General features: G+C 31.2%; 2 protein-coding genes across 4 annotated transcripts in view; one reads left to right on the top strand and one right to left on the bottom strand.

Moving 5' to 3' along the window:
- Nucleotides 1-18,373, bottom strand: part of Ltn1 (E3 ubiquitin-protein ligase listerin) — a 34,989-nt gene extending 16,616 nt beyond the window's left edge. For both annotated transcript variants that reach the window (XR_010733390.1, XM_066296502.1), the window contains exons 1-14: nt 18,146-18,373; nt 17,218-17,415; nt 14,667-14,933; nt 10,333-10,797; nt 8,995-9,185; nt 8,198-8,942; nt 5,578-5,782; nt 5,003-5,520; nt 4,065-4,361; nt 3,216-3,586; nt 1,530-1,701; nt 1,301-1,466; nt 899-1,247; nt 273-416 (exon numbers count right to left, since the gene is read on the bottom strand). Coding sequence is in view for 1 of the 2 variants with exons in the window: in XM_066296502.1 (XP_066152599.1) it covers nt 273-416; nt 899-1,247; nt 1,301-1,466; nt 1,530-1,701; nt 3,216-3,586; nt 4,065-4,361; nt 5,003-5,520; nt 5,578-5,782; nt 8,198-8,942; nt 8,995-9,185; nt 10,333-10,797; nt 14,667-14,933; nt 17,218-17,415; nt 18,146-18,184 (4,127 nt within the window). In the remaining variant the exon portion in view is untranslated. The remainder of the gene's footprint in view (nt 1-272; nt 417-898; nt 1,248-1,300; nt 1,467-1,529; nt 1,702-3,215; nt 3,587-4,064; nt 4,362-5,002; nt 5,521-5,577; nt 5,783-8,197; nt 8,943-8,994; nt 9,186-10,332; nt 10,798-14,666; nt 14,934-17,217; nt 17,416-18,145) is intronic.
- A 1,757-nt stretch (nt 18,374-20,130) lies between these two features.
- The window catches only part of Dora (Dorado), a 49,131-nt gene continuing 42,328 nt past the window's right edge, over nt 20,131-26,933 (top strand). The window contains exons 1-4 of one of the 2 annotated variants that reach the window (XM_066296499.1): nt 20,131-20,372; nt 24,008-24,126; nt 24,187-24,338; nt 24,400-24,556. In XM_066296499.1, the coding sequence (XP_066152596.1) occupies nt 24,227-24,338; nt 24,400-24,556 (269 nt within the window). In that variant the 5' untranslated portion in view covers nt 20,131-20,372; nt 24,008-24,126; nt 24,187-24,226. The remainder of the gene's footprint in view (nt 20,373-24,007; nt 24,127-24,186; nt 24,339-24,399; nt 24,557-26,933) is intronic. The other variant, XM_066296498.1, reaches the window with a different exon arrangement.

Raw genomic sequence — 26,933 nt, 5'->3', positions numbered from 1 at the left:
CTGTATATGTATATAGGTTTTTTTTTGTCTCACGGGCTCAACAAAAAATCGGATAAATAATGAGAAAATAATAAATAAAATTAAAGGAGAAGTTATGAAGTTTATACAAATACAGGGAGTTCACTAAATTTAAGTACAAGCTCTTCGCGTAATACTGCAAGATTTAAAAAAATAATAATTTAATACGAATATGTTGCAGACTTTTTCTAAAGATGATCTTAGTGGACAATGTACATTTCAACTACATTTAGAAAAGATAAAAAAAAACTTACTTTAGCCAATCAGAGTACTGGAACCTTAATTCTGGTGATGCAATATCAAAAAAGTTTACCATAACATCCCATAGTAACAAATAGGCAAATGTATAGGTAAAAGAGTCATATGACGTTTCAACTGTACAGCTCTTTTCGCCAATTCTAAAAACGATTAATTTTTTAATAACAATTTTGATTATACTACAAATTTTTGTAGAATTATAGGGATCGTGGGAAAAATGAGGTATTTTTTGATATTCAAAAAAAGCGCTTTTAAAAGGTAATTATTTAAAAAACCTCAAGTAAGCATTGACATATCAGAGGTGGGTAAATTAATTTGTTAACTAATGTCAATATCAGATATTCAATGATAACAGCAAATAACTAATGACTCAACGCCCTTCGCTTATGGTTAACAAATTTATGCAAGTTTTTTTTCAATTATCATCTGTTGGAATCATGCAATAATTAATATTAACATTCATTTCTCGTCGCCTAGAAGATTTAGTATATAGAAAAAATTATTAATCAAGAACAATATAATTAATCTTATATTTTCAACCATTTCCCAGAACTTTGTATATCTAGAATCTTTAGTGCAGTTTTTTTATAGTTGGAGTTATGGAAAAGTCAGGAATACTTACCTAAAATCAATTAACATGCTGTTAACAATATCCTGAAGTTCGACAAGTTTTTCTTTAAACTGCTCAAATATCAAGCCTTTTTTATGCAGTGCACTGCTGTTAATGGCTTTTTCATCAATTTTTATTAAGCCAGGTACCAAGACTAGCAATAGTTTATAACCCCACATTTGTAAAACCGTCCTGGAGTTGGTTAACAGCAAATTTGAAGTTTTCAAAAACCCAGTCCATTTGGGTAAAATTTGATTTTCCTTGAAAATCAAGTCATGCTTTAGATAATCGGTTATCTCGCCGAAACTTTGCAAAAACGGAAGGTTCAATAGATTGTCTTGATTTGAATGGTTAAAATAATCTAGAAACCAAATCTTAATAAAAAGTGGGCACTTACGAAATACTAATACTTACCTGCGAAGAAGAGCCAAATCTGCGCTAATTGTGAGTGGACATTTTCAACAATAATATCTTCCCACTCTTCAACATAATTAGATTCTGACTTTTCCGATTTTAACTTCTTAATTTTTTCACAGGTTTTAATAAATAATTCACCTATTGCTACAACTAAACGTTGGTACTATAAAATAAATAAATCATGCCAGTAATTCTTTATTTTTGTCAACTACCCTCCAAAACTCACCTGATACTCATTTACCAAAGAACTGGCATATTTCAAGCAGTTGCTACTCCAGGCATCCATTGACAATACTATTAAATCCCAATATTTAGTGGTTAATTCGCAATTTTCCATTAGGTATGTACATTTCTCCACCACGTCGATGACTTGATTAGTTTCTTGCCATGAAAGTTTACTAAAACAGATAATATTTTTATACAGGATGTTCCAAAATGAATTCTTCATCTACCAAGGGAAGATTTAGGCTGCTATGACCAAAAAATTTTGGAATTTGCCTCCTTAGTCATTTGAAATTTCGAAATGAGGTTTACAAACATCCAAGTAAAAATAGATCATTAATTTAAATCAGGTCACTCTTGATGACGACAAAATACGGATGACCGTTCGCGTTTACGGATCTTAAATGATGAAATAAAACAATAAGCTATATAGAACACAATTTCATTCGCTTATCGCAGGCACGATTTGAACAAAACCGCGAACATCTGTCTTTTAAATTTAAATTTAATATTAATTTCATGGTTTGAGAAAATACATAAATTTTGAAGCTTAGCATGCTCATAATTTCTTAAAGGAACTTTTTTCAAAATTTTCGCATAAGAAAATTTCTATTGATTTTTGATCATAAGATTCTATATCAAATTGATTTGGCAGCACACTGTATAAAATAGACATATATTTGTAATAAAATTTATCATTATCAAAAAAGGACCGAAGTTTAAAAATCGCTAAGTCTTTTCAAATAGGCATAAATGATAAAAAGTTCTTTAATTATATAACATTCTTAATAACTCAAAACCTGCCAACCAATTGGAAATTTGATATATATTTTACTTCTTAGGACCTACATCTTTTGATATGCTAACTAATTACGACAACACGCAGGGTGTTATTTTTTTTTAGGGGTGTTCTAGGAACTATATTACTCGCTTTTGTATTCAGCATCAACTATTTTACAATTTTTTTTGCGTTACATATACGGTTTCTTCTAAACGTCGGAATTTCTTGTTCAATTTAGAAAAATTTTCGCTTCTTGCCTTGTTTCCGTATCAATAATCGTTTTCCGTGGCCAAAAAATGAGAAAAATTACCCTGCTTTTACCATAATTTATTATAAAAGGTAAGTCCTTTCATACTAGCAAGTCTATGGCATTTGATGGAGAGCCTTTTTCTTAGTAAAGTATGTCCTATAAGCCTATGAAAGAAAAGTTTTTAAATAGTGTGTCAAAATTTATTTCGTTTTTTTTTTAGATATTTTCCATAAAATTTCGATAGTTTGTGGAAACAAACACTAAAAGTTTGCGTTTGTCCAAATATGAAAAAATAAAGTATACGAAATTTTATTGATTAGGTTATCAGGCTTGAAAATCTATGGCATTACGCTTAATAGATATTTAGACTTCAGTTCTCCTTGCATATTATAAAAATTCTTAAAAAACATTTAAATATTTTTTACGGCCTTATTACTAATGATTTTGAAAATCTTGAGATTTTATTGTTTTCAACAAGAAAATTTTGTTTTTACGAAATCCCCTGATTTCATTTAATATAAATTTTTGAGACATTTTTAAAAGTAGACAAGAAAGCATTCACTTCTAAATATAACGCAGTATGCTTAATTTAGATACTAACATGACGTTCTAACATTTGGAAAGACAAAGGCTTCTCAAAAATAAAATAATAGGCTCACCTATTTTTATACAAGAACTGGTCCATATTACTTTGACGAAGTTTCTCAATGTGCTGAATGAATCGCCCGGGCACATTAATACTGGGGGTCTCGTCATTACCAAAAATCTGCCGTAGGTAAAACAATCCTTCCAAATTTGGGGATTCAGTCTCAGACAGAGATTTGAACTCCCTTATGCACTCATCACTTTTTTCGAAATTTACATAATAGGTGTGGGCTGATTTGCTCCAAAACCAGCCACTGGAAAGAGCTAAACTCTTTAAATGTTCTTTTATGTTCAATTGGTCACTGCACCCAAATACCTTAATAATATCCCTAATACAGGTTTCTGAATAATTATGGTAGTATGTAATTTCGCTATAGAACTTTATCTGCAATACAGAAAAATGAGTAAGAAAAAGCGTTAAATACGTAAATTAAATTATAAAATTTGAATTACTAAAAACTTAACTTGCATAAAAAGTTTAGGTTATATCATGCGCCACCCCCTTAACAGAAAACCAACTTTTTGTTTTTAGGGACTCTGCCTAATGTGGACTCACAATAAATGGATGTAATAAAGATACCAGTTTGGAAGATTTGAAACTCTGTGAAGTCGACAAAATTGTAAAATTTTATTATTAAGAGGGTGACAGATTAAGTTACATTTCCACTAACCTTATCAGTAATTCAATAACAACTATCCATAAAGATAATTTCTTAATCGTTTATAAGAAACTCGCTTCTATGATAATGTTATAAATAATCTCGGTTAAGGTGAATGTTAAATAAAGTTGAATTATATTTAACTTGAACCTCCCCAAAATCAGTAAGCAAATTAAGTAAAAATAGGATGTCAAATATACGTACACTATTAAAATGACTCAAAAACGAAGTATTGACTGTATAGGAATAAATCATTTTCACTAATACTTCTTCAGGTTTCTCCAACATTGTTATTATTCTAGGACTATCACAATTTTCATTTCTCAATATAGCTTTAGGAAATATATTATCTTCATTTTGATGGTCTAGCGAAATCGTCATAATTTCAAATACAATGAAACTGCATACGAAATAACTAAGAATTTCGTCATTATCCATGGATTCTTCAATATTAATTGTAAACAAGGGGCTCTGAATTGCCCCTTTGACGTATTCGGCCATCTAAAAATTAATAAAGCTAATTATTACCAAACGTTGTAATTATCTTATTTACAATATATCACAAGTTAATGAGCACATTGGAGTCTATAAACCAAAGATTGAAAGCAATATTGTACTATCAAGTTTTTCCATAAAGTTAAAGTAATCTAAATTCGAGTGAGAAAAACAAATAGCGTTATTTTACCAAAACTAGCACTGATTTTTGCCATAAAAAAACATAATTTAAGTTCACAACTTATATTTATCCAAACAATGAAATTAAATATGTCATAAGAAAACAATCTCTAGATATGCATAGTAAAGTCCAAGAAGCTTCAAAATAATATCAAGTTTATTATTTAAAGCACAGTTTAGTTTTTGTATCTTCCTAATTTTCCTATTCCAATTAAATCAAAATCCTCATGCACTTCAAGTTTAAAATTTTTTATATATTGCTTTTCCTGATATCATTTTCTGAGAAATTGGAAACAAATACAAAGACAAATATCTGGCTATATTTGTAATCATTGATGAAACTATTTGTTATAAGTTGTGTAAATTCAGAAAAAAATTTAAATTATCTAATGTTCCATCTTCTAGAATATTTAGTGACATATAATATTTAAATTTAACAATACAGCTAATTATTACTGGTTACTTACCTGACAAAGTTTAATGACCTTATCACAGGAAACATCCATCTTGTTATTTAAAAACTCCACAATCCAGGTAAGCAACCATGGACGTCCATCATACACCACCTCAATTATATTCCAAATTTGCTGTTTTAGTCTTTCAAAACGTGCTTTATTCCTGGTTGTTATAACCACTGTAAACTCTTCCTTCGTTAGCCCCAAAAACTTGTCAAGTAGAGATTTACTATCAGCGTCGTTCAAATTTCTTAGAAGAATTTTCAATGAATTTTTCCACGTAGAATTCACTTCTTCAAATAGGATTTCTGTTAATTGGCCGTCAAGTAATTGACAAGATAAGTTAAACAAAGTAAAAAGTAAAGTGTCTCCGTAAGCTAAAAGTCGACTCGGTGTATAAATCAGTTTGCACATGTCAACGGCGAGTTTGCAAGTGGAATTTAACACGCCTTTCTCCTGCTTCTCGAGTAAAATTATAGTGGCCATTTTATCAATTACCTTGTCAAGAAGTTCTCTTCCGATGAGGAGACCTAAAGAATAGCAAATGAACATGAAAAGGACCTTTAAAAAAATCCTTACGAACATACTCTCTCGAGAAGTTTCCTTTAGGGCAGCTTCTAAGATGCTACTTTGCTCCGAAGAACATTTTCCGGAAGAATAACTATCAACAATAGAAACAAAAAAATTTCCGATTGCGGGCCCCTTAAGCCAGTCTTGAACAATTCTGTTAGTAACATGGGGATCTGAGAGTGCCTTAGATACCGACCAAGCGATACATTCAGGATTATTAACCTAAATTGAAGAGCATCGTTTTGATTATTAATATTTAGCAATAAATTGGTGTCAAAATTAGTTCCACTTCAACTTTTATATAATTTCAATTAATAACGTACTGTTTTTTTCTACAAAACAGTGAAAGAGAAATACAAAAATTCAATTCGAATTATCTTGAGTTAATCAGTCTTAATTATATACACAAACCCTCACACATGTGAATTTCATGTTACAAATAAAATTTGTAGAAATTATATAAAAGAAAAGCGTAATTTTCAAGTGAAGCTTTTGGCGAATCCTAGGAATATACGGCAGGTCAACAAAATATTCATACATCCATTGGGATGATATATATCTCTCTGTCTTTCCAATAATTTTCAGAAATCAAAAACATACAAGGGGCAGTTATATAATAGTTATAATAAGGTACTCTCTACAATTAAATAGAAGTCAAGAAAATATATGTATTGCAAATATAAAATAAACAATACAAAATTTTCGCACTAAAAAAAACTAGTACGGCTTCAAAAAAATTGGCCCTTTTGATGATATTCATACATTTTTGATAAAATATTGAAACCGGACAAAAATTCGTCACCCGGATAATCCACTGTACAACTCTTCCAACGAAGCGCTATACGAAAAAACTAACATGACAAAAATTTCAGACAGACTTACAAATACAAAAAAAGTGGAAAGACAAAGAGAAAAACTGGGTCATCGTTGTTAGACTGTGCATTGACCGACAGACTAGAAACTCACGTTACCTCACACCGGACACAACTCTGATTGAACACTACCAAGACATAGACTAGATGTGAGATGTTTGATGTGCCTGATATGCTTACACTTTTGTTCAGTGCTGTGAAGGTTGGATGTTGGTTGGTCTACTGGGTGTGATTGGTACTGGTGGTTTTGGGGTGATTGTTGTGGATGATACTGTTTTTGAGACTACGATTACTATCATTATAACACTTGTAAACACCAACATGGGCAGAAAGGCCACGTTATCCGATAGCCTCTTCTTATTTAAGAAGGAATTATATTGTTTATTTATTTTTATCGAAACCGGTCAGTTTGGTTAAATATCTAAAAAAGTTTTAAAACCTTTTTGTGATTGTAAAATTCATAACGGATCGAAAAGGTAAAGAATTGAGCATATACATGAAGAAACTTATTGTACGCCATCATCAGCAGGATCAATCCATACGAAAAATAGCCAAAACTATGGACCAACCGATCAGTACTGTACAATATTCTATAAATAAATAGAAAAGTACAGGCTAAGTTCAAAACCAAACATGTTCAGGGCGCCTTCAAAAGTAACGAAGTGAAATGAAAATTTCATTATAAAACAAATTATGAAAAAGCCACATGTGAGTGTTCCTTTTTTGGCTGTCGAATCAGAATCTGCCACTAGACAACGCATTCATCCAGATACCATTAGGGTTTATGTGAGAATAAATCCTTTTCATGGCAAAAAAACCGGCAAAAAAAACATGGATTGATGAGAAGCATCGTAAACTAAGAATGGAGTTTGCAAGTACCCCGCTTAAACCGGCCGATAGAATTTTAGCATAAAGTTATATTTTCGAATCCGATGGAGCCAAATTTGTATGGAGGCGGAAACGTCTTAGTCTAGGATTGTATGGCCGCGAGTAGGGTGAGGAACCTTTATTTTATTGAAGGAAAGACGGATAGATTTATGTATAGGGACATATTAAGTGAAAATTTACACGCTAGCGCTGAAAACTTTGGAGTAACTGACAATTATTACTGTCAACGAGATAATGATCCGAAGCGCACTTCCAAGATAAAACGCGAATGGCTGTTGTATGTTTTCTACCAGCTTAAAACACCTTCACACAGTCACCGAAGAGAAATCCTATCGAATATTTATGGGATCGTCTCGATAGGCAAATTTGAAAAAGGCAAATTCAAAACAAAATTCAGCTTCAGGGCGCGCTAAAGGATGAAGGGCAAAATATTTTTTTAAATATCATTAATAACTTAGTCAACTCCATGCCTCAACGACTACAGGCGCAGTTATCGAAGCTAAGAAGTACCTGACGAAATATTAAAATGGTCATCTATCACAGTAATATTAAAAAAATAATAAAAATCAATTAGGTGTACAAATACTTTTGTAGTGCGGGAATTTTGAATTATTGTTTATTTTACATTTACAATAATTATTATTTACTTCTATTATTTGTAAAGAATACTTTATTATACCTATTATTATAATTGATCCTTGTATGTTTTTAATTTTTCAAAATTATTGGAAAAACAGAGAGAAATATAGCATCCCAATGGGTGTAGGAATACTTTTTTGACCTACTGTGCATACACAACAAAGTTGGACCTTTTCTGACATGCAATGTATAATTTTTTACTTTGATTAGTAATTAACATTATAGAAAAAAAACTCACCTTCAAAAGATCATCTAAAACCGATTGCTGATCAGTACCATCCAATTCTTCTAATAAAAGAAACACCAAATCCAACACATTCTTTCCAAACATGGCTTCACAAAAAAGCCATTTTTTGAACCACTTTTCATAAATATACATTAATTTTGGCTTTATTGTTTCGTTTGGCAGATGGTATAATAAGCTCTCAAATGACTCTTCTTTATCAAAACTTCTCAGTAACAAATATAGTGACTCAAATAAATCGCTAGAGTACGATTGCTCGATAAATTGAATGTGCTGTTTCCAAACCAACAAGGTAAAGTTGTGGATCACTTCTCCATAGAATTCGGGGTTTGTATGATTACTCGAAGACTGGCAACTCCTCAAATTTAATAACAAGTCCACTTCCTTCATGGATACTTGGTAGATATCAGAATAATTTGAGGGATTATTAAGTGCCTTGTCAAAAGTCTCCCCCAAACATTTAAGGAAATATTCGATTAGTAAGTGTGTTTCATTGATGTTATTTTTCAATAGACCCGCAAGCAAACTGGAAACTTGGATAAAAATAACTTTGCATGATGCGAAACTGGCTTCCTTAGTTATACACCATTCAAGTAAACTACAAAACTGCGTTATTAATGTGTTACACAGCTCTGAATTTGTTGCATTTCGCGTCAGCAGAAGCTGCAAACATTCTATGTACGCCTGTGAAATTGCATTGGATTCTTGGGTATTGCTAATAGTTTGTTTAAGCTTGAGTCTAAAAGAAAAATTAATTTGATAAGAATAAAACAAGGGAAATTACGTCTCACCCTGATCCCATATGATCAAAAAAATTTAGGTAGAATTGGTGCATCTTCCTTTCCTCAAAAGAAGGCAAATTAGCTATCAATGGAAGCAGATTTGGATAAATAATTGAAGCATTGCCACCGCCCGCTTGCTTAAGCGTATTTAATAATTTTGGCACAAATAATTGATCGATATTTATGAACACCCAATATTCCTAAAATATATTAAATATAAAAGTTATTTAGCAGTTAGGTTCCACTATGCCGGGTGACATAGGAGATATATGGCAGTCTCATATTTTTTTACCGTTTTTTTTATATATGGTATCAAAGAAGAGGCCGAAAACATAATAATTTGTTCTTGTTAAAATCCAGAAATGAGCCAAAAGACTTACTTCTAATGTCCCATTTTAACAATACTGACTTTCATTCTTATTGACACATTTATATGGTAGTTAGGTCGTGCTCTCTGTTAAAATATTTTTTAATTCTTAATAATCGAGCGTGCCAAACAATATAAATTCTTCAAGTAAATAGAATTAACAGTTTTCGAGGCAGCAAAAAAAATCCATAATAGGGTCTCAAACTTAAGTTAACAGCAGTTCTTTCAAAATCTTATCGAGATTAGAAAGGTTTTAAACTGTTAGATAGTTTAAATACCTTTTACAGTTTAAATAAATTATAAGATAGAAGCAGAGGTTGAACATAAATTTAAACATTCAGATTTTCAACCATTTTCGAAATGTCTATGGCCGGAGGTCCGTATACCTCCAAAAAGTTTCAAAAAAGGTACAAACTATTATATGGCTTCAGTGTTGCCTGATATAGTATTCTAAGCTTCAAAAGAGTGAATCTTGGCCATGGAAATGTGACATATTTCCCACTATAAGCTTAAATGAATGTTATTAAAACATGGTACTAGCCGGATATGTGAAATACTGTAGGATTGTTCAAGAGGTCTGATTTTTCTACGAATTTCGAAACTTTTCTGTGCATCGAGACTTCAACCTAATGATTACCGTTAGTAACATAATCAACTATTAAAAGATATTAAGCTGCTTTCAAAAACTAATAATATACAAAGTATTTGCTCTTCAAAAAAAGTACACTCGGCTTTATAGAAGATCCCTTTATAAAATATATATAATTTTTAATTTTAATTTACTAAATTTCTACAGCCTTTGCATTTAATTTTTTTTTCGAAAATTTGCTAAATACATATAAAAATGTGGGAAATATTATATCCGGCTATGCATACAGAATACGGTGATTTTTATTAAAGTGAACAGTATTATTTTAGCTATTCAATTTTCACGGCCAAATCGTTTTTTAGCTTTGGATTTGAAATAAAATTATACTTACAGGGTTTGACGAGACAAGAAGAAGGCATTCCCAAACATTGGGCAGAACCGTTATTTCTTGATCTCCCAAATTATTAAGTATAGTGGAGAATGTTTGGGTTTCTTTGCCGGTCAATAAATGACGGGCCCTTTGCAAAATTACTGACAGTACTTGGAACCAGGACGATCTAATCAAGGCAACTTTGTTAAGTGCTAGCTTCCAAAACTTTTTATTGGATACGATTTGGATGTTTAAATCTATTGATTCGGCAATATTTTCTTCTGGGACATCTTTTAAATACATTGCATACCCTTGCAGACACGATATCACGACTCTTTCATATCTAGCTTCGGCTTCTTGAAGTGACAATTGGCTAGATGAAACTGTTTGCGCAGATTGAACTACTAAGTTGTCATGTATGTAATTGATAATTTCTTGTTGGCAAAACGTGATTGCTTCTTTAAACTTCAATGGTGAAAATGAGTCCTGAAAATAAAAAATATACAAGGTGTGTACTAAATGATGGCATTAATTTTAACGTCCTTGTCACATTTTATGAAAAAAACCTTAACAAATGTATATCCTATCTTGCTTCGTTTTCGTGTTATAGAGCGTGAAAGTTCTTTTTTTCGGTATTTCATAAATATTTTCAGACGTAAGAGCAATATCTCGATGAAATTCAGTATTCAGGAGTTTTCCGAGACGAGAAATTTAAATATGACATAGATTTTACCGCAATACATAAAGGACATCACCTGCAATAATGTTATTGTGTTAAATTTGCCTTAACGCTTTTAGGACCCTTTATTTTGACTTCTAATAGATTACACCTTGAACTCATGTCTATTTTAAAGAAAAAAGGTATACTTGGTCGAAAACTTTCAGAGCAATGGTTTTCGAGATATCGACGATTAAAAATTTCTTTGCATATCATTTCATCAAAATATTAATTTATTAATAAACATGTAATAATAGCCTCTTACATATTGCGGAAAACCGACATTATATTCCATCACATTTGAATATCTCGGTTCAGAAACCCCCTGAAAACTGAATTTTATCGATATAGTACCATTGCGTTCGAAAATATTTATGAAAAACAAAAAAAAAAACAAATTTTGACATTCTATATCACAAAAACGAAGCAAGATAGGGCATACGTTTATTATGACTTTTTTTCATAAAATGTGACAAGGAATCACCCCTTGAAATTAATGTCATCATATAATATACATCCTATATATAGTATACAGGGTGTCCAAAATTCGACTCCCAACATAAAGACCTTGAAGATCACAATAATTAGAGAATCAGTTAACGAAAAGCAAAGTTGAGTTTTCCAATGGTGGTTTATATCCATTTTTATCAATTTTCAAGGAGGCTTAAACATTGGTTTATACAAGCATTCCATTTTTTTACGCTACACCTGTCCTCTGTACACTCCGGAGGAGTCCCCATTATTATCTAGAAACATTTTTGAATCTGGTACATACTATTTGTTGCAGATTTTGTGTGCGGCAGTTATTTATATTACATGGTCAATAATCAAAAAGTAACGTATGAAGATAAAATTTTATGTATCAATAATAAAATAAATTATTTTGAACTCAAATACATTGTTTAGGTATCGGCGTGTACAATTCAATACTTTTCATTATCAGTACTAAAATCCTTGCGTAAAATAATAGAAATTTTAAAAGTGTTGATGACGTTTCGGCAAATTTTCATGAGCGTTCAAGCAAAAAAGACTCAGAGGCACAAGTTTCTACTTATTGGAATCACCATGGTGTCTACAAATTAGCTGTAAGAAATATCACGATGCATACAGTTTGGTAACTTTAAACGGAATAAATTTAGTACCCACATAACGTTTGATTTTTAGCAAGATTGGTTAAACACGTCAATTTTCATTTTACCGATATACTTTTTGGTAATATTCTGATGCTACAAATGTCAACTCCTTAGTTAGGGTGACAGTTACCCTTAAAAGTTTAAATGGAAAGGAGATTCCAGTGATACATCATTTTAAAGATCTTTTCGATCTCAGTTTATCTGACATATTACTTTTCATCATAGAGCAAAATAACACTAAAAATAAATCGTTTTCATACTTTAATGTTATTTACTTGTAATTTTTTGACGAATTATGTATTTCTGAAATAATCTGAGTATTTCTTCAATGCAAAATTTACTTCTTTTCGTTCATTTAATACAGAAAAGGAGTACTTCATGTAAGTTTTAAAATTACAAATATTAACTTACTTAACTGAATTTCATAAAATCAAAATTTTAATAATGATTGGGTACGGGGACAAAGTCCGAACATAAAATAAGGTTGTTCAATTATTTCGACAGACGTATTCTGATTTTCCACCCATTAATCAAGACACTATAAGTAAAATTGAAAAAAAAATTTAGAGATCATAGTTATGTGAGAAATACCCGAAGAAACAAACTGCAAAAAATTGATATGTATACAAAAATTAACACACTCCTGGCATTAGAAGAAAACCCGATTATACCAACTCAGTAGATAGCTCGTGAAAATGTAATCATTAATATATTCGTTTTGAAAATATTGAAACATGCAAATGTTCGGCCTTATAAAATGCAAATACATCAAGAATTGGTTGATGACAAGATAGATCGACGAACTGAAGTTTGTGAAAGGATTGTGAGTGCTGTTCAACAATTCGAAATATCTATGAAACGAATTTTGTTAACTGATAAGGTAACTTTTACGTTAAATGGATATATCAATAAACAAAATTGTCGATATTGATCTGCAGTAAATCGTTATTGGATGAGAGGTCATACGCAGTACCCTGTGAAAATAAATGTTTGGACAAGTACCATAGGGAACTGAATATTAGAACCAATATATTTCGATAAAAATTTAAATAGCCAACGATATTTAGAAATCCTTGAAAACGAACTAGTTCGTACATTATTTACTTTGCTTTATAGTGAAGTAAATCCAGATATCCGGACGAACGGATTTGGTTACAACAAAATGGAGCACCACCATATTTTGCTCGGAATATTCTTTTATACCTAGATTGAACTTTTTCAAACCAATGGATAGAAAGAAGAGGTTGAATAAAATGGCTACCGAAATTTCTCGATCTCACTCCTCTTGATTTTTTTTCAGGGAGATACCTAAAATCAAAGGTTTACAATTCGAAACCACATGATATTGACAAACTCAAAGAACGTATAAGACAAGAAATTAGGCAAATCACTCTAAATACTTTAGAAAATTTGAAAGACAAGATTTATCACCGTGTAGGGGTGTGCCAATGAGCCAAGGTTGAACATTTTGAACAGTTAATAAGATAAAGGAAATAATAATTTAATCGTTTAAAATTTTATTTATATTTAGAATAATTTTGTTTTATGATTAAGAGTAATATGTAAGTTAAAGTCAAGTTAAAAATATCTTTAAAATGATGTTTCACTTGAACTTCCTTTCCATTTAAAATTTGAAGAGTAACTGTTACTCTAGCTAAGGAGTTGATATTTGTAGCGTCATAATACTACCAAAAAGTTTACTGGAGAAAATTAAAAATTTATGTCTTTAATCAATTTTGTTAAAAATCAAATGCCATTTAGATACCGAATTTATTCCAGTTAGTTACCACACGATATGTCCTATGTGGGCATATCTTATGGATATGTGGACTATGTTTCATGATGCCTCTGTACCTAAAGTAATAAACACTCTTGAAGTAGTTGGCCTACCTATTTTTCAACGACAAACTTTTAATATTACTTCCACTTCATTGTAATGACATTATTAATATATTTTTGACGGCTCCGGTCTATTCAGCTTTAATTGGTATTTAACTATAGGGTATTTTGACGTTTGTGCTTGATATTTTCGTAGCTTGTTTTACATTTTTAACATACAGTAATAACGTTAAAAATCCCATTTTATTTTTTATTTTTAAATTGAAATTTAGTTAAAGAAATAGCATATTTCAAAACCAAATGCTATTTGCGTAAGATTTTCAATTACCTGTACCTATATCTGTAATAATCAACTGCCATATATGTATGAAAAAGACACAAAATAAGTTTAGTCACAAATTTCCAATTAGTAATTTTATTACTTGCTTCGTATTTATTTTGCCGATTTGTGAACAAACGATAAAAATTCTGGATTTAAATGAAATAAGGTAATACTGCAATCAATATTAAATTCTAAATGTCGAGCTATGATTCATTTGGTCTTCCTGCCCTGACGAGTGTATTAAAGGCTGTTTGCCCGATGCCACAAGATTAAGTTGGAACAAGCACATAACGCTCCTATATGTAAGCAGTAATCAATAACTATACGAATATCCATAACTTACTTGGAATGCCTTAATGGCAGCAGTTGCGGCGGGAGGATAGTTGTCATACTGAGATGTGAACCATGGAGCCATTAATTGTTTCAAATACGGCGCAATTTCTCGTTTGACTTTTTGCACGATGACAGAATGCGCAATTTGTGTAGCTTCTCTTATTCTGTTATCAGGATGTATCACCAGTACACCATAAAACCTTGGCCAAATTGAAAGGAGAGATTTAATGGTGGAGAGCTCCGAATTTTCTAATAGTTCTGTAAATTCTTGCAAACCCTGAAAAAACAAATGAGCCTGTAGAAAAATAAATTGCTACACGTTGCCAAGACAATACCAATGAACATTTTTTCCTTTCATTTACTACTTTTTCTACACTAAAGGTTATAGATATTTCGACTAAATTTATTTGAAGAAAAAGCATTATAGAAAAAAAAGAGGAAAATAGCCGAGAAATGAACTGATGAATTTTGGTCCAGAAAAGATTTATGATTTTATTATTTACGTTTTTAGGTCAAGATTTACCGTTTTTAAATTGGACTAAGAGCATAATGAATCAGTTTATGGCAGCAAAACGGTCCCATAAGAACTGTTTATAATTAAATCGATAAAAAAATAGCTGTATAGACATTTGAGAAGTACAGAATGTTGTGTAACGATGGAGATTCTGCAGGACGAGGGAAGCAAGATCTCGCAATATTACTCGAACTATACAATATCACCTTTACTAATGAATTTGAAACATAATTTTTTTCTCATTTTTCGGTCATTGTACTAGTTAATCTTTTTGTTAACTTAGTTGCGAAATGAAGATACCTCCTGGGGTTAAGAAATCACTATGGTGTAGCGTCTTTTTGACGTGTCTATAGAGTATTATGAATCCATCCAGCTATAATTTGATAGTAAATTCTCAGGTTGAAATTTTACAAGAAATTTTTTGGTACCATTGTTTCATGGCTACGTCGATTCGTTGTTGACATAGTGGGAGATTTTGAACAAAACTATTACATTAACTATAAAATTAGACAATATATATTGCTAGTATACTATTGCTAGTTGCGTTCATACGTAAGAGCAAATTGTTTTATACTTTAAAGTCCGCCAAGTTCGTAGCCAGCTTAGAAGAAATTAAATTTTGTCGTAGATTAAATGAGATATTGTAACTAATAATTGAATGCAAAGATGGAAAAATAAAAAACTTAAAATCATTTTCCCAAACGACGTCCATCTGGCCATTCAATTTTTCTTCTTTACTCATGCTAAATTCGTCTAGGTCTTAGTTTTCAAAATACCCACACTTGCAGACCAAATTTGCACCATACGGTATAAAGCATTTATGGAAATATGTCTAATGAGAAACAAAATTGGTGGAAACCTTTCTTATAAATTTTTAAACTATACTACAACCTTAACACTGCAAATAATTAATAACAAGTATATAAAATTAAGAAATGAAATAACAAAACTAATACTAACTAAAAACGAATGAAAATTATAAAAGTGTAAAATAAAATTTACCACAAACGTTTTCATGATATTACATGTATTGAAACGAAAGCCGCGTATTGTTCAACAAGTGACGAAAATGCATTTTCCGTAACTGAGAAAATAGTTTACCAAACGAGAATACGCTGAGCTTTGTTATATTCCTAATTACAGAAAATGATCGTCGAGGAGTGGAACACTATATTTTTTTCTCGTCAACGCTTGATGCGAATGGTAATTAACTTATGGAACAATTTAATTATTATTAACACAGTGCACATTTTTGTTAGAAGCAGCTAATTCTATATAAAATCAAGAAAACAGTCAATAATTAACTTCCAACGATACTTCTATGAATGGAAGGCTATGTTCACGCTCAACCCTTTAACTTTTTTGTTTAGAGACAAAAATTAATGTTAGAATACTGGTTTTATACAAACAAAACTGGTGTTTTTGGTTAAAGTAAAATATGCTAAAAGCCGTCTTTCCTTACATTGTGGTAGAGAAAATACTTTTTAGTTTCGTTTTTTAATTCACTTCATATTTTTTCCTTGTTTTTTAATAAAGTTTGGGACTAATAGAAACCATAAGACCCCAACCATCTGTCTTTAAATCAAAACTAACAAAAAAATATAAACTCTCTTGGAACAAATATAAAAAATATTACTTTTCATATGACACAAATTATAATAGTTGTTATTTATTTATTTTCAATTCAAATGCTTGTAGATATCATGAAAAGATTTTGTAACATAAAAAACTTAGAAAAACGATTCTGGTTGATGATAAGTAATTTTTGGCTTGGAAATGAGCCTTGTTCATTTGTAACTAGAATGTCGTGTAATCATTAAAAAACCTCAATTACATAAACTCATTAAATATGATGTATAAGGGGTTAAATTGCTTAGAATAGGAGACATAATAATGCCATTAGTGGACATTGAAGAGTAACATTATTTTACTCCGAAATGTAATTTCAAATGTAATTTTGGAAGTAAAGATCATGCATCTTTGTGAAGAAAAATAAATCGATATTTAATACATTCATTTGCATTTATCGACTGTTAATATTGTTTACCTTTAACTTAGTTGTGGCATCCTTCTTAGAAACCTTTTTCAATACAAGCTGGAAGTTACTGTCAATTGTCTTATCAAGTTCATCTACTGGGATGAAAGCCAATGTGGATAATGGGCTCATTTTATTACCCCCAGAAAAGCCTGAAAACTGAGGCAGAGAAGAGTGAAGCATGGCTGCACTTCTCCCACTGTTTGATGGCTGAAATAATCAGAAAACTAATATTGAACTGAAGTATTCAATAAAAATAAATCTAGTCAAAAAAATTCATTAGTCATTTTCTTCTCATCTGACCATGAAGTTACAATATATTGCTCCCACACAATGTCACTGTGCTAAACCAATTTAAAAAATGCTTATTTTGACTTATACAGCTTATTAAAAAAGCAAAAAAAAAACTTCTAGTGCTATAATAATAAATGAAGTGTCAAGTGCATTGAAAATGTTATGTTAATTTTAAGGCAATATGCATGAATACAATTTGAGATAAACAAAGAATGAACGTGTATTGTATATGAATGCTTTGTTCCAATCCAGATTGTTTATTTTTTATCCAAATACGTGCATAGTAGTGTAAAATTATCTGGAATTTTCAATACCAAAGTTACATTTAGGAGGGCAGTTTAAGAGACAAATAAAAAAACCACACTGCTTATGTATGTGAAATTTGAATTGGTCCAATTCTACAGAATATTGCAATATCTAAAGTGGTAAAGAAATCTGTTAAAACTCTTGAGCAATACTTCTATTCACAATGTCTTGCTATAATTAACATTAATTACAGCCAAAATTGCAAACTGTAGACTCAAGACCAGGCTGAGCCTCAATCCATCGAATCCTGAACTCTTATAAATCTTTATAAAAGATATGGAAGATCTTGTATCGAATAATCTTTTGCAGTATTTTGGCACAAGTTGCAAAACACACTCACCCTGACATTATTCCTCGTTCTATTTTGCTTCCCTCCCATAACTAGCTTTGAATAATAATAAATATTTTGATATCAACAGTCTGGAACGATAAACTATTGCGATAAACCACAACCACCACAACTGACCACTACCAAGGACGTGGACGCACTACCTACTATTATATTAATTTTTTATTTTTAAATTTTAATTTTGACTTTAACTTCAACAAGCAACAATTCATCCATCCATCATGTGTTACTGTCAAGTACCGTGAACCGTGTTCGCTCAGAATACTGCTCAAAGAACGAAACACGTTATGGGGAACCAGTTACTTGCGGTACGTTATAAGAACAGTTTTTATTAACGAAACGGAACTGTTTCTTGACAATGCAAGGTGGGTGTTAACAGGATCTACTATGCAACCTGCATAAAATACATATAATACTGTTTCAGGTAAAAAGGGTGAGAAATTACATAGGACACCTAAGGGGAACATGTTTAAATACACTTCACTTGGATCACTGTGATCCATTGTTTAACTTTACAAAAAAATTTTCTACATATTTTAATGGTTCTAAACGTTTTTAGTAAATTTTATAATGTATTACCACATAAATTTACTAAAATATGTGAAGTCGTGCAGTATTTGGTGAATATTTTTGAGATTATAGTAATTCTATGACGACAATAATTGATCGACATTTTTTTTGGGATTGCACCACGCGTCATGATTAAATTTGAAGCGCCGCACGGACCGTCATCGCGATGTCATCGCTGTTGCCGTCGTTTGCACATCTCTGGTATTTATCGTCGAGTCAGGACTGCACAAAACGGCGGATTTCACTATTTGCGACAATGGGGAATTTGCGGAAAAAGCTAAAAAAACACGATTTTCTTGGTGATAAAAGGATAAATGCAAACCGGTAAATGCCAAATTTTTGAGCTGCATACCGTTATGACGTCCCCCACTGAGAGAGCATTTAGTGCTTTTATGAGTATTTTGATTTTTTTTGACATTTTTCCACAGCATTTTTTCATTTGTTTTTTGTAAAATTTGATATTGCTAACTGGATGACAATATTTGAGAATTTTGTATTATATAAATGGAACTTATTTTCTGTGTGGATCTACCTATCAACTCATTCTCTCGATCGCGAATATCCTCCAAGAAGTGACAAAGTCGATGCCGAATACCGCACTATCCTTAAAAAATTAAACAAATATGAAATTAAGAAATTGCCTATTCGTGGACCGAGTCTTCCCTGATAAATTACTATTTCAAATTAGCATCCATCAGGGCAGTAGTCTTGTGCTATTTCTTTTGGCAGTCTTTCTGAACGATCTCCCCACAATCACGATCTCTTCAAATTGTAAAAAAAATTACTATGTGAATAATGAGTTTGATGCATACTGGACGCGCAGATTTACCAGAGGAGTTAAGTTAGGACCATTTTAATCAATTGAAAAGATGGTTCTCACAAAATAAATAGGTTCTGAATGTATATAAGATTGAGTGCATTTACTTTAAAACTACTGCATCTCAACTGTCATTAGTAAAAAGTGTCAAAATCGAGGAATAAGATTTACCTATCAGGGACTCCATAAGCCTTGGAATTGCAGTAGGATGACACTTGTCATGCAGTTCACACATTCAGAATTGTTGTATGAGATTACTATCTGCATGTCATGTCCTGAGAGTGCTGGCTAAACACTGTGGTTCTGACACACTGAAAGTAGTTTACTGTGAGTATTATTTCTTGAAGAGTCATAATTAAATGGCGCTCTTTAACCAATTCTATATTAAAAGATTTGTATGATTTTCGTGCCATTGGAAACAGGTAATTATACGAGGATTCCTAACAATTTTATAACATGTAAATAGAATAATTTTTTTGTAGACTTTCTTATTAAATTGGTCCCTAAAATATGGATGCCCTCAAAGAAGTGACAACGTTTGAAACCGATACCATTTACGTGGCAACATTGCTTCCAGGTCAATTTTTTTTCTCTTGACAGCAGTTGGACTGTCGCCATGTTTGTTGTCTTTTAACGAAAGGACGGGTTGTTCTTTAAAAATAAACCCTTTTTGTACAAATTTTAAGTGAAAGTTGGCAAACTGTATTGTTCTTTGGGTTTAGTTAGTAATTGTCTTAACTATGTTTCGTGAAAGGGCTCGTTGGAGCCCGATTTAACTGTCCAAATTGACTTTGTGTTCCTGTTCCTTTGTCCTGATTGAGGGGTTGTTAGGTAGGTATTTATAATCCTTAAATTTATCATTTTCGTTTATGGCCTTCTTGTGAAAGGTTAATGCTTTCAATTAATCTTACTCGCATTACGGGATGATCAGAAAATTAAAAATAAGTAAAAAGGAATTCTCTTTGTAGACCTATTTTTATTTGACCAGCTTTACATTTAGGTACCTGGGTGCCTTGTTACATTGCTATTTAAGCTTTGGTTAAAACTTTTGCTCAAGTATATCTAAATTAGCAATTTGCCAAGGAAAAATAGTTGAATATTTTTTTGTGATAGGCAACAAGCTTGTCATAATTTGATGCCTATACATAATTAGTTTCTCTTCTACCCAAATTTCATTGATCTTGGATTTTTTGAATTTCAAATAAACTATTTTATGCAGGAGACAAAAAATAGGTTTTCTTCTATTCTTAATCAGTATTACTATCTTACATCACAAAAAAATTCTGAGAGCCATTGAGCATTGCTTCTAATAAAGCTTTAGCCCAATGTAACTTCAGCCTCTATTTCATCTATAAAATATTAATTAAAAGTCTACTCAATAGGGTATTCAATAGTTGCTGATATTTTGCTTACATTGAAACAAGGAAATCATAAAAAAAAAATCCATACATTTTTAGTTTAGTGATGAAAAGAAAGGCATGATTGGTGCTCTAGCAATAAGCATGTCCAAAGCTTTGTTATTTGTCAATGGTGAGGCAGATAAATAAATAGTTCACAGGTAATAATCTGAAATTAAAAATAATTGGACTACAAAATCCATTTTAATTGTTTTCAACCATAATCTGGACAGAGTAAGAGAAATATTTTATGTGCATATCAGAGGAACCTCCATTTCAATTGTAAATGTAAGTTTTTTAGGATTACAGTATGACCACCTTCTAAGTTTTGAATCATATATAGAGCATTTGCATAAAAAAGAAGTACCTAACCACCTTCTCTTGTCTCATTTGATAACTAACAAATGTAGGTTCTTTTAATATCTTGAAATTGTATTGCCAGAGTGCAGCCAGTATTGTTATTTATAAGTGACTTTCTGGAGCTTTTCTACCCTACCAACATGAGTATATCAAATTCATTATCCATCTAATCTCTGAAGGCAATTGAGATTTAACTAATTTTAAAATAGTTTTTTGGTGATCTTGTAAATGCAAAATAAGCTAACTTTTTCCTATTTATCTGATGAAATATCCTCATGCTGTTCATTCTATGTAAGACACCCTGTACTCCCATAGTATAAATTTTAAAAGTTGATTTATTACAAACAAAACCATTTAATATTAATTTGAGTGAAGTATGTTACTGTGTGGGAATAATGCTTTTGATTATGTACTGCTGAAATGTGATGGTATTGAGTGCCAAGCAAGAAAACATTTTGTGTGGCATCTTCAAATTTTGAAAATATGTCTTTATTTATCAAATTAATTTGAATGTATAGAAATGCATGTTTTGGAAAAATGCCATTTACATACCAAGTTTTTATATTACATATAATAAATGAATGGACATTTTGAACATTGGATGAAATTTATAGTTTAGCAACCTCATTCACAAACAGATTGTTGATATAGTATTGAAACTAAGGATTAACTGCAATGTGACACATTGTATCTCACTTGACATTAATTTGATTGAATAGATTATCAGAAATCACTTATTTGTCATGGCCAATGCTTATTTTCCAGACATTAGGTTCCCTTAGATATTAATGTTTTACAATGAACACCAGAATTATTTAATCAATATTAAAAAATGAAGAAAACAAATATTTAGATTTTAAATGAAGGTGATTCGGAATAATTATATCATACAGGGTTTTTCAATTTTATTTGTTGTCCCCACCCTACAGCTTTATTGGTAAGTCATAGAAAACTAAAAAAACATCACCAACCTTGCTCTTTTTTTAATAAAACATCTTCTATACTAATTCTAAAATAAAAAATTTCTTTTTCTAATTTCAAAGAAATGTAGTTTATTTGTTTGCTTGAGTCATCTTTGAAAGAGAGTCAATATAAAAGAAATTATTTTAAAGAAATTTAAATAAAATATATTTATATTTTAATTAACTTAAGTATAACATTGTTTTTTCTTGTACTTCTATTCCTAGAAACTGCTAAGTGATGGTTTATTTTGTAAGACTAGAAAAGAAACAGCTGGAGGAAATTTTGCTTGTAAAGTTTCTTCTTCATTTCACAATTTCTTGCTGAATTGATCAATCTGACTAGTGAAAATTAGACGCTTTACCTCAGTCTTCCTTTGAAACAAAAGCTAAGTTTTGAAGGGGGTCTAAATAAGGTTTAGTCCTATTTTTCCCTCCATTGTTTCAAAGTTCATAATTTACACATGAGAATGTACATCCTTCTTAACTGTTTTATTTGAAGACTTACAAAAATGTGTTGAATACAAAAATTTTTAAAAATGAATGAAAATATTACCTGTTAGGAATTGATGTAGTATATGCATTAATCCTGATAAATCTTTAGCCATTTTGTTTATCTTAATTAATATTTACCATTTATGTTACAAAAAGAGATAGTTAGAGACTGACGGCCCATTAAGTCACAAAAAGACTCTCATGTCATAAATAAAAAGAAATTGCTTTAGGTATTTGATGTGACTGCACTGTTTTATGTATAATCTTACAACTTAGTTTTGATGATCTTGCCTTATTTCCAATAGTGGTAAGATAGAGTGCCCCCTAATATTACACAATTTAATTATTATAATAACTAAATAAATACTGCATTGTTTCATATAAGATGAGTTATTTTAATAGCTAGGAAAGGGACCTCCAAAAATAAAAGAGTTACAAAGTCAGTTAAATAGGAAAGAAAGAATTAGAACCTATTTTGTTTATTTGAATTTAAGTTAAAATAATACATTTCCCATCTATAACAATTTTGACGTAACATAACTACAGTAAAGTCCCCCAGGTTCCTCTTAGATAATGGAAAATGCTAACGTTATTTACCTTTCTGTATTTTATTGTGAAAGTGCGCACGTGTAGATATTAAGTAACGGAACGATATTTTTCTGAAGATTTGCCTGAGTACTTTTGATTATAGTCATACAGTGCATTTGTTTAACATGAAACTAGTATTTAACATGTTAAAATTTTAATATTATGTTCAGTTTGATTCTATTAAGGCCAAATTGTAAAATTCTGTTTTCTTATAGCTTTGAGCTCATTTTTTGTTCGCTGATCTTGTTAGAGTTAACATTATGTTACCTATTTGACCCTTATAACTTGCATATATGAAAATCGGCACATGTAAAATTTGAAGTCTTAGCTTACTTATTTTATCACCACTTTTTTAATATGCCAATCAGTAGTACTTTGATACCTATGTTGTGTTTTTTTTATTTTAATCTAAATAACAAAAAATAAATTTATATGGTAGTTTTTTGGCACACCATATGCTTGGTGGTCAGATCTCGATGTAAGTAGTCAGCAATGTTAATTTTTCCATTTTTCTCTTCAGATCTCTAGATTGATCCCAAAAATTGACGTAACAAGCAGCAGCCAACTGTCAGTTTTAAATCTGATTTACTCTCTTCATTGATAATTTCCAACATTCTTTTATTAACTATTGAAAATAACCCATTCTCTATATTGTTCTTTTTTTCAGTCTAGGAAAAAATCATTCAGACTGGCGAGACGGGGTGCCCAAGGTGGCCCCCAGGCCCAACCGGACCTGGAGGATGATATAGAATGGGAAGAAAGAGGAGAGAATATTGTTGGAGACCGGTATGTGGAAATTTGTAAAAAGATGACAGATTTTTAGTTATAAGTAATGCGACATTACAGGCTCAGCTTTGATGATTCGGACCGTTTTGAAGAAGATTCAATGTGCAGTTGGAGCTCGGAGCCAGAAAGTGTGTGTAATAATTGGCGAGGATGGAAAAGGCCGTCAAATGGACAAAGTGGGTTTTATGGTAGTGGGAAAAAAAATTCGGAGGGTAAGTATTATTTTTGGTTGATATTTACGAGTTCAGTAATGTGACTTTTTGGGCATTCCAGAAGAACAACCGGTTCCTTCTCTAACTGAATTTGCTGCCAAATGTGTAGCATCTCATATACCATTTGAGCTAGTGGAACATGTTTATCCCCCAGTGCCTGAGCAACTTCAACTAAGAATAGCCTTTTGGAGTTTTCCTGACAATGAGGAAGATATAAGGTTAGTTTGGTAAACTGTGTTTATGCGCTCTTATAAATAGCGATGCCAAAAACCTTAACTAGAATGGAGACTCGAGTTGAGAATATGTTGTGGAACAGATCAATTCCGTTGTTAATAGCTTATCCTGCTTTCATTAGATATGTAAATTTTTGAATTACTTTTTTAATAATTTTTTTTGTTATTGCTTTTAAAAATATGTATGCTTTGTTTTAAATGGTTTAATTACCATAATATTTAAAACTTGCAGAGCTGGATAATTTCAAGTATTCCCCATTAAAATTATGATAGATTTTCAGTTTAAGATAACGCAAATTGGAATGTCAGAAATTACTTAATACACAAAGTTAATTATACAGTATTGGCCAAAATACTTGGTACTTTTTTCACCCTGCAAAAATAAAAAAACTTCGCATAAATCAAAATAAAAGTTATTGTACTTTTAATCTATATTAAACATACATTTCATTTATAACAAAAATAAAAACTCTTTACAAAAAAGGTCAATAATATTGTAAAAAATTCGAAAATACCTGGACAAAATGGTTGGAACTTAAAACATCTGGTAGGAAACCTGTGTCAAATTTGAAGTATTTGTAATTTTAGTATTTTGTGTGATGTTCTTTTACTCTTACTACTCCTGCCATTCTCCTAGGCATTGATTCGATTAGTTCTTCTATTAATCGACGGTCCACATTATGCCAAACTTGTAAGAACCTTTCAAAAAGTTCGTTTCCATTTCTAATGGCCTCTCCTGTTCTGAACCTACGATCTACGAGGTCCCATAAATTTTCTATCGGATTTAAATCCGGACTTTGGGCTGGCCACTTCATGGTAGTAACTTTTTCCCGCTCTAACCACTCTTACAAGTTTGGCAGAATGCTTAGGATCATTGTCCTGTTGAAAAATGAAATTAACTGGCATTGCTTCAAATGCATAGGGTCCCATTATATCCTGTAATATGTCATGATACATAAATCGATCCATTTTGCTACAAATGCGATGAATGGGGCCCATGCCATGCCAACAAAAACATCCCAAACTAGCACATTACCGCCACCATGCTTGACAGTAGACTTAATATATTTTTTATTGAGTCTCTGGCCCTTTGGACGTCTTACATGGACAATATCATCACTGGAAATCAGGTTTTATTTCGATTCATAATTGAAAAGAACTTTTTTCCAATCTTGTACTGCCCAGTGAATATGCTCGAGTGCAAATTGTAACCGTGCTTTGAAGTTCTTCGTCCGTAACAATTGTTTCTTAGCTGGACGATAGGATTTTAGGCCATTTTGTACTAACCTTCTTCTAATAGTTCTCGATGATATTACAGGATTTCCATCGGCCATAATTTTTTGCAAGATTTTTGAGGATGACTGGAACGAATCACTATTTGCAAAGTTCATAATTTTTTTATCCAGTCTTGCAGTTGTGTTTTTAGGTCTGCCTGAACTTTTCCCGGGATGACATCATCATTTACTTGAAATTGTTTGATAATTTGGGACACAGTATTTTTTCGGAGGTTTAATCTCGTGGAAATATCTTTTTGTTTAATACCTTGTTTATAAAAATCAATAATTATTTTTCTGAGATCAACCGAATAAGCTTTGCCTTTTGTCATTATAATTGATTCAGATATCAAACTGAACTGACCAAGAAAATAAATTAAATATGCAAAATATGCCCTTTAAATCCAATAAGAAAAAAGTTCCAACTATTTTGTCCAACATAATACGATTTTTTTTTCTATAAAAGAATGCAAGCTAGAAATGTTTACTATCATTTTGTTGTTGAACGATATTAAGGCATATTGGTCATGTTGAATTTGTTCACATTAGAACAGAGCTATTTTAGTAATAGAGAAATTTTGGAAGTTCCAAGTATTTTGGCCAATACTGTATATAAGATGATAAGAAAATGCAGATTTTTATACATTTCTCGGAGTTTTTGAAATTCAATTCTGATTAAGTAAAACAAAAATAATGATATTGCAAAAGTAGTAAACACGAATATGCAAAATTTCATATTTTAATTAGAAATTTTATTAACTTTAAAAATGGTTTTGAGTAAGGAAGTAATCACACAATTTTAACACAATTTAACTGACCTTGCATTTCTTACGGTTTTCGAAGTCTTAATGGACACCCTCAAATTTAGAATATCCTGTAGACCGATAAGGTATTATTTTCTTATGTGATTAAGGTAAATTGAGGCAAAATGCAAAAGTAGTGATACTTCATCTTCGTTTGTTTTCGATATAGTGAGATTTTTGAAGATTGTCCCTTTTCAATTCTGGTTTGCTTTTTGACTATTAATTAAATTAAAGAAAGATTGAAAATGATCTCTGATAATTTTTTGCCTATAGAGCCAATAGAAT

This window comes from Euwallacea fornicatus, chromosome 25, assembly GCF_040115645.1.
Source record: "Euwallacea fornicatus isolate EFF26 chromosome 25, ASM4011564v1, whole genome shotgun sequence".
Lineage (NCBI taxonomy): Eukaryota > Metazoa > Arthropoda > Insecta > Coleoptera > Curculionidae > Euwallacea > Euwallacea fornicatus.
The sequence above is the reverse complement of the archived record's forward strand: the minus strand, read 5'-3'. Positions and strand labels throughout refer to the sequence as shown.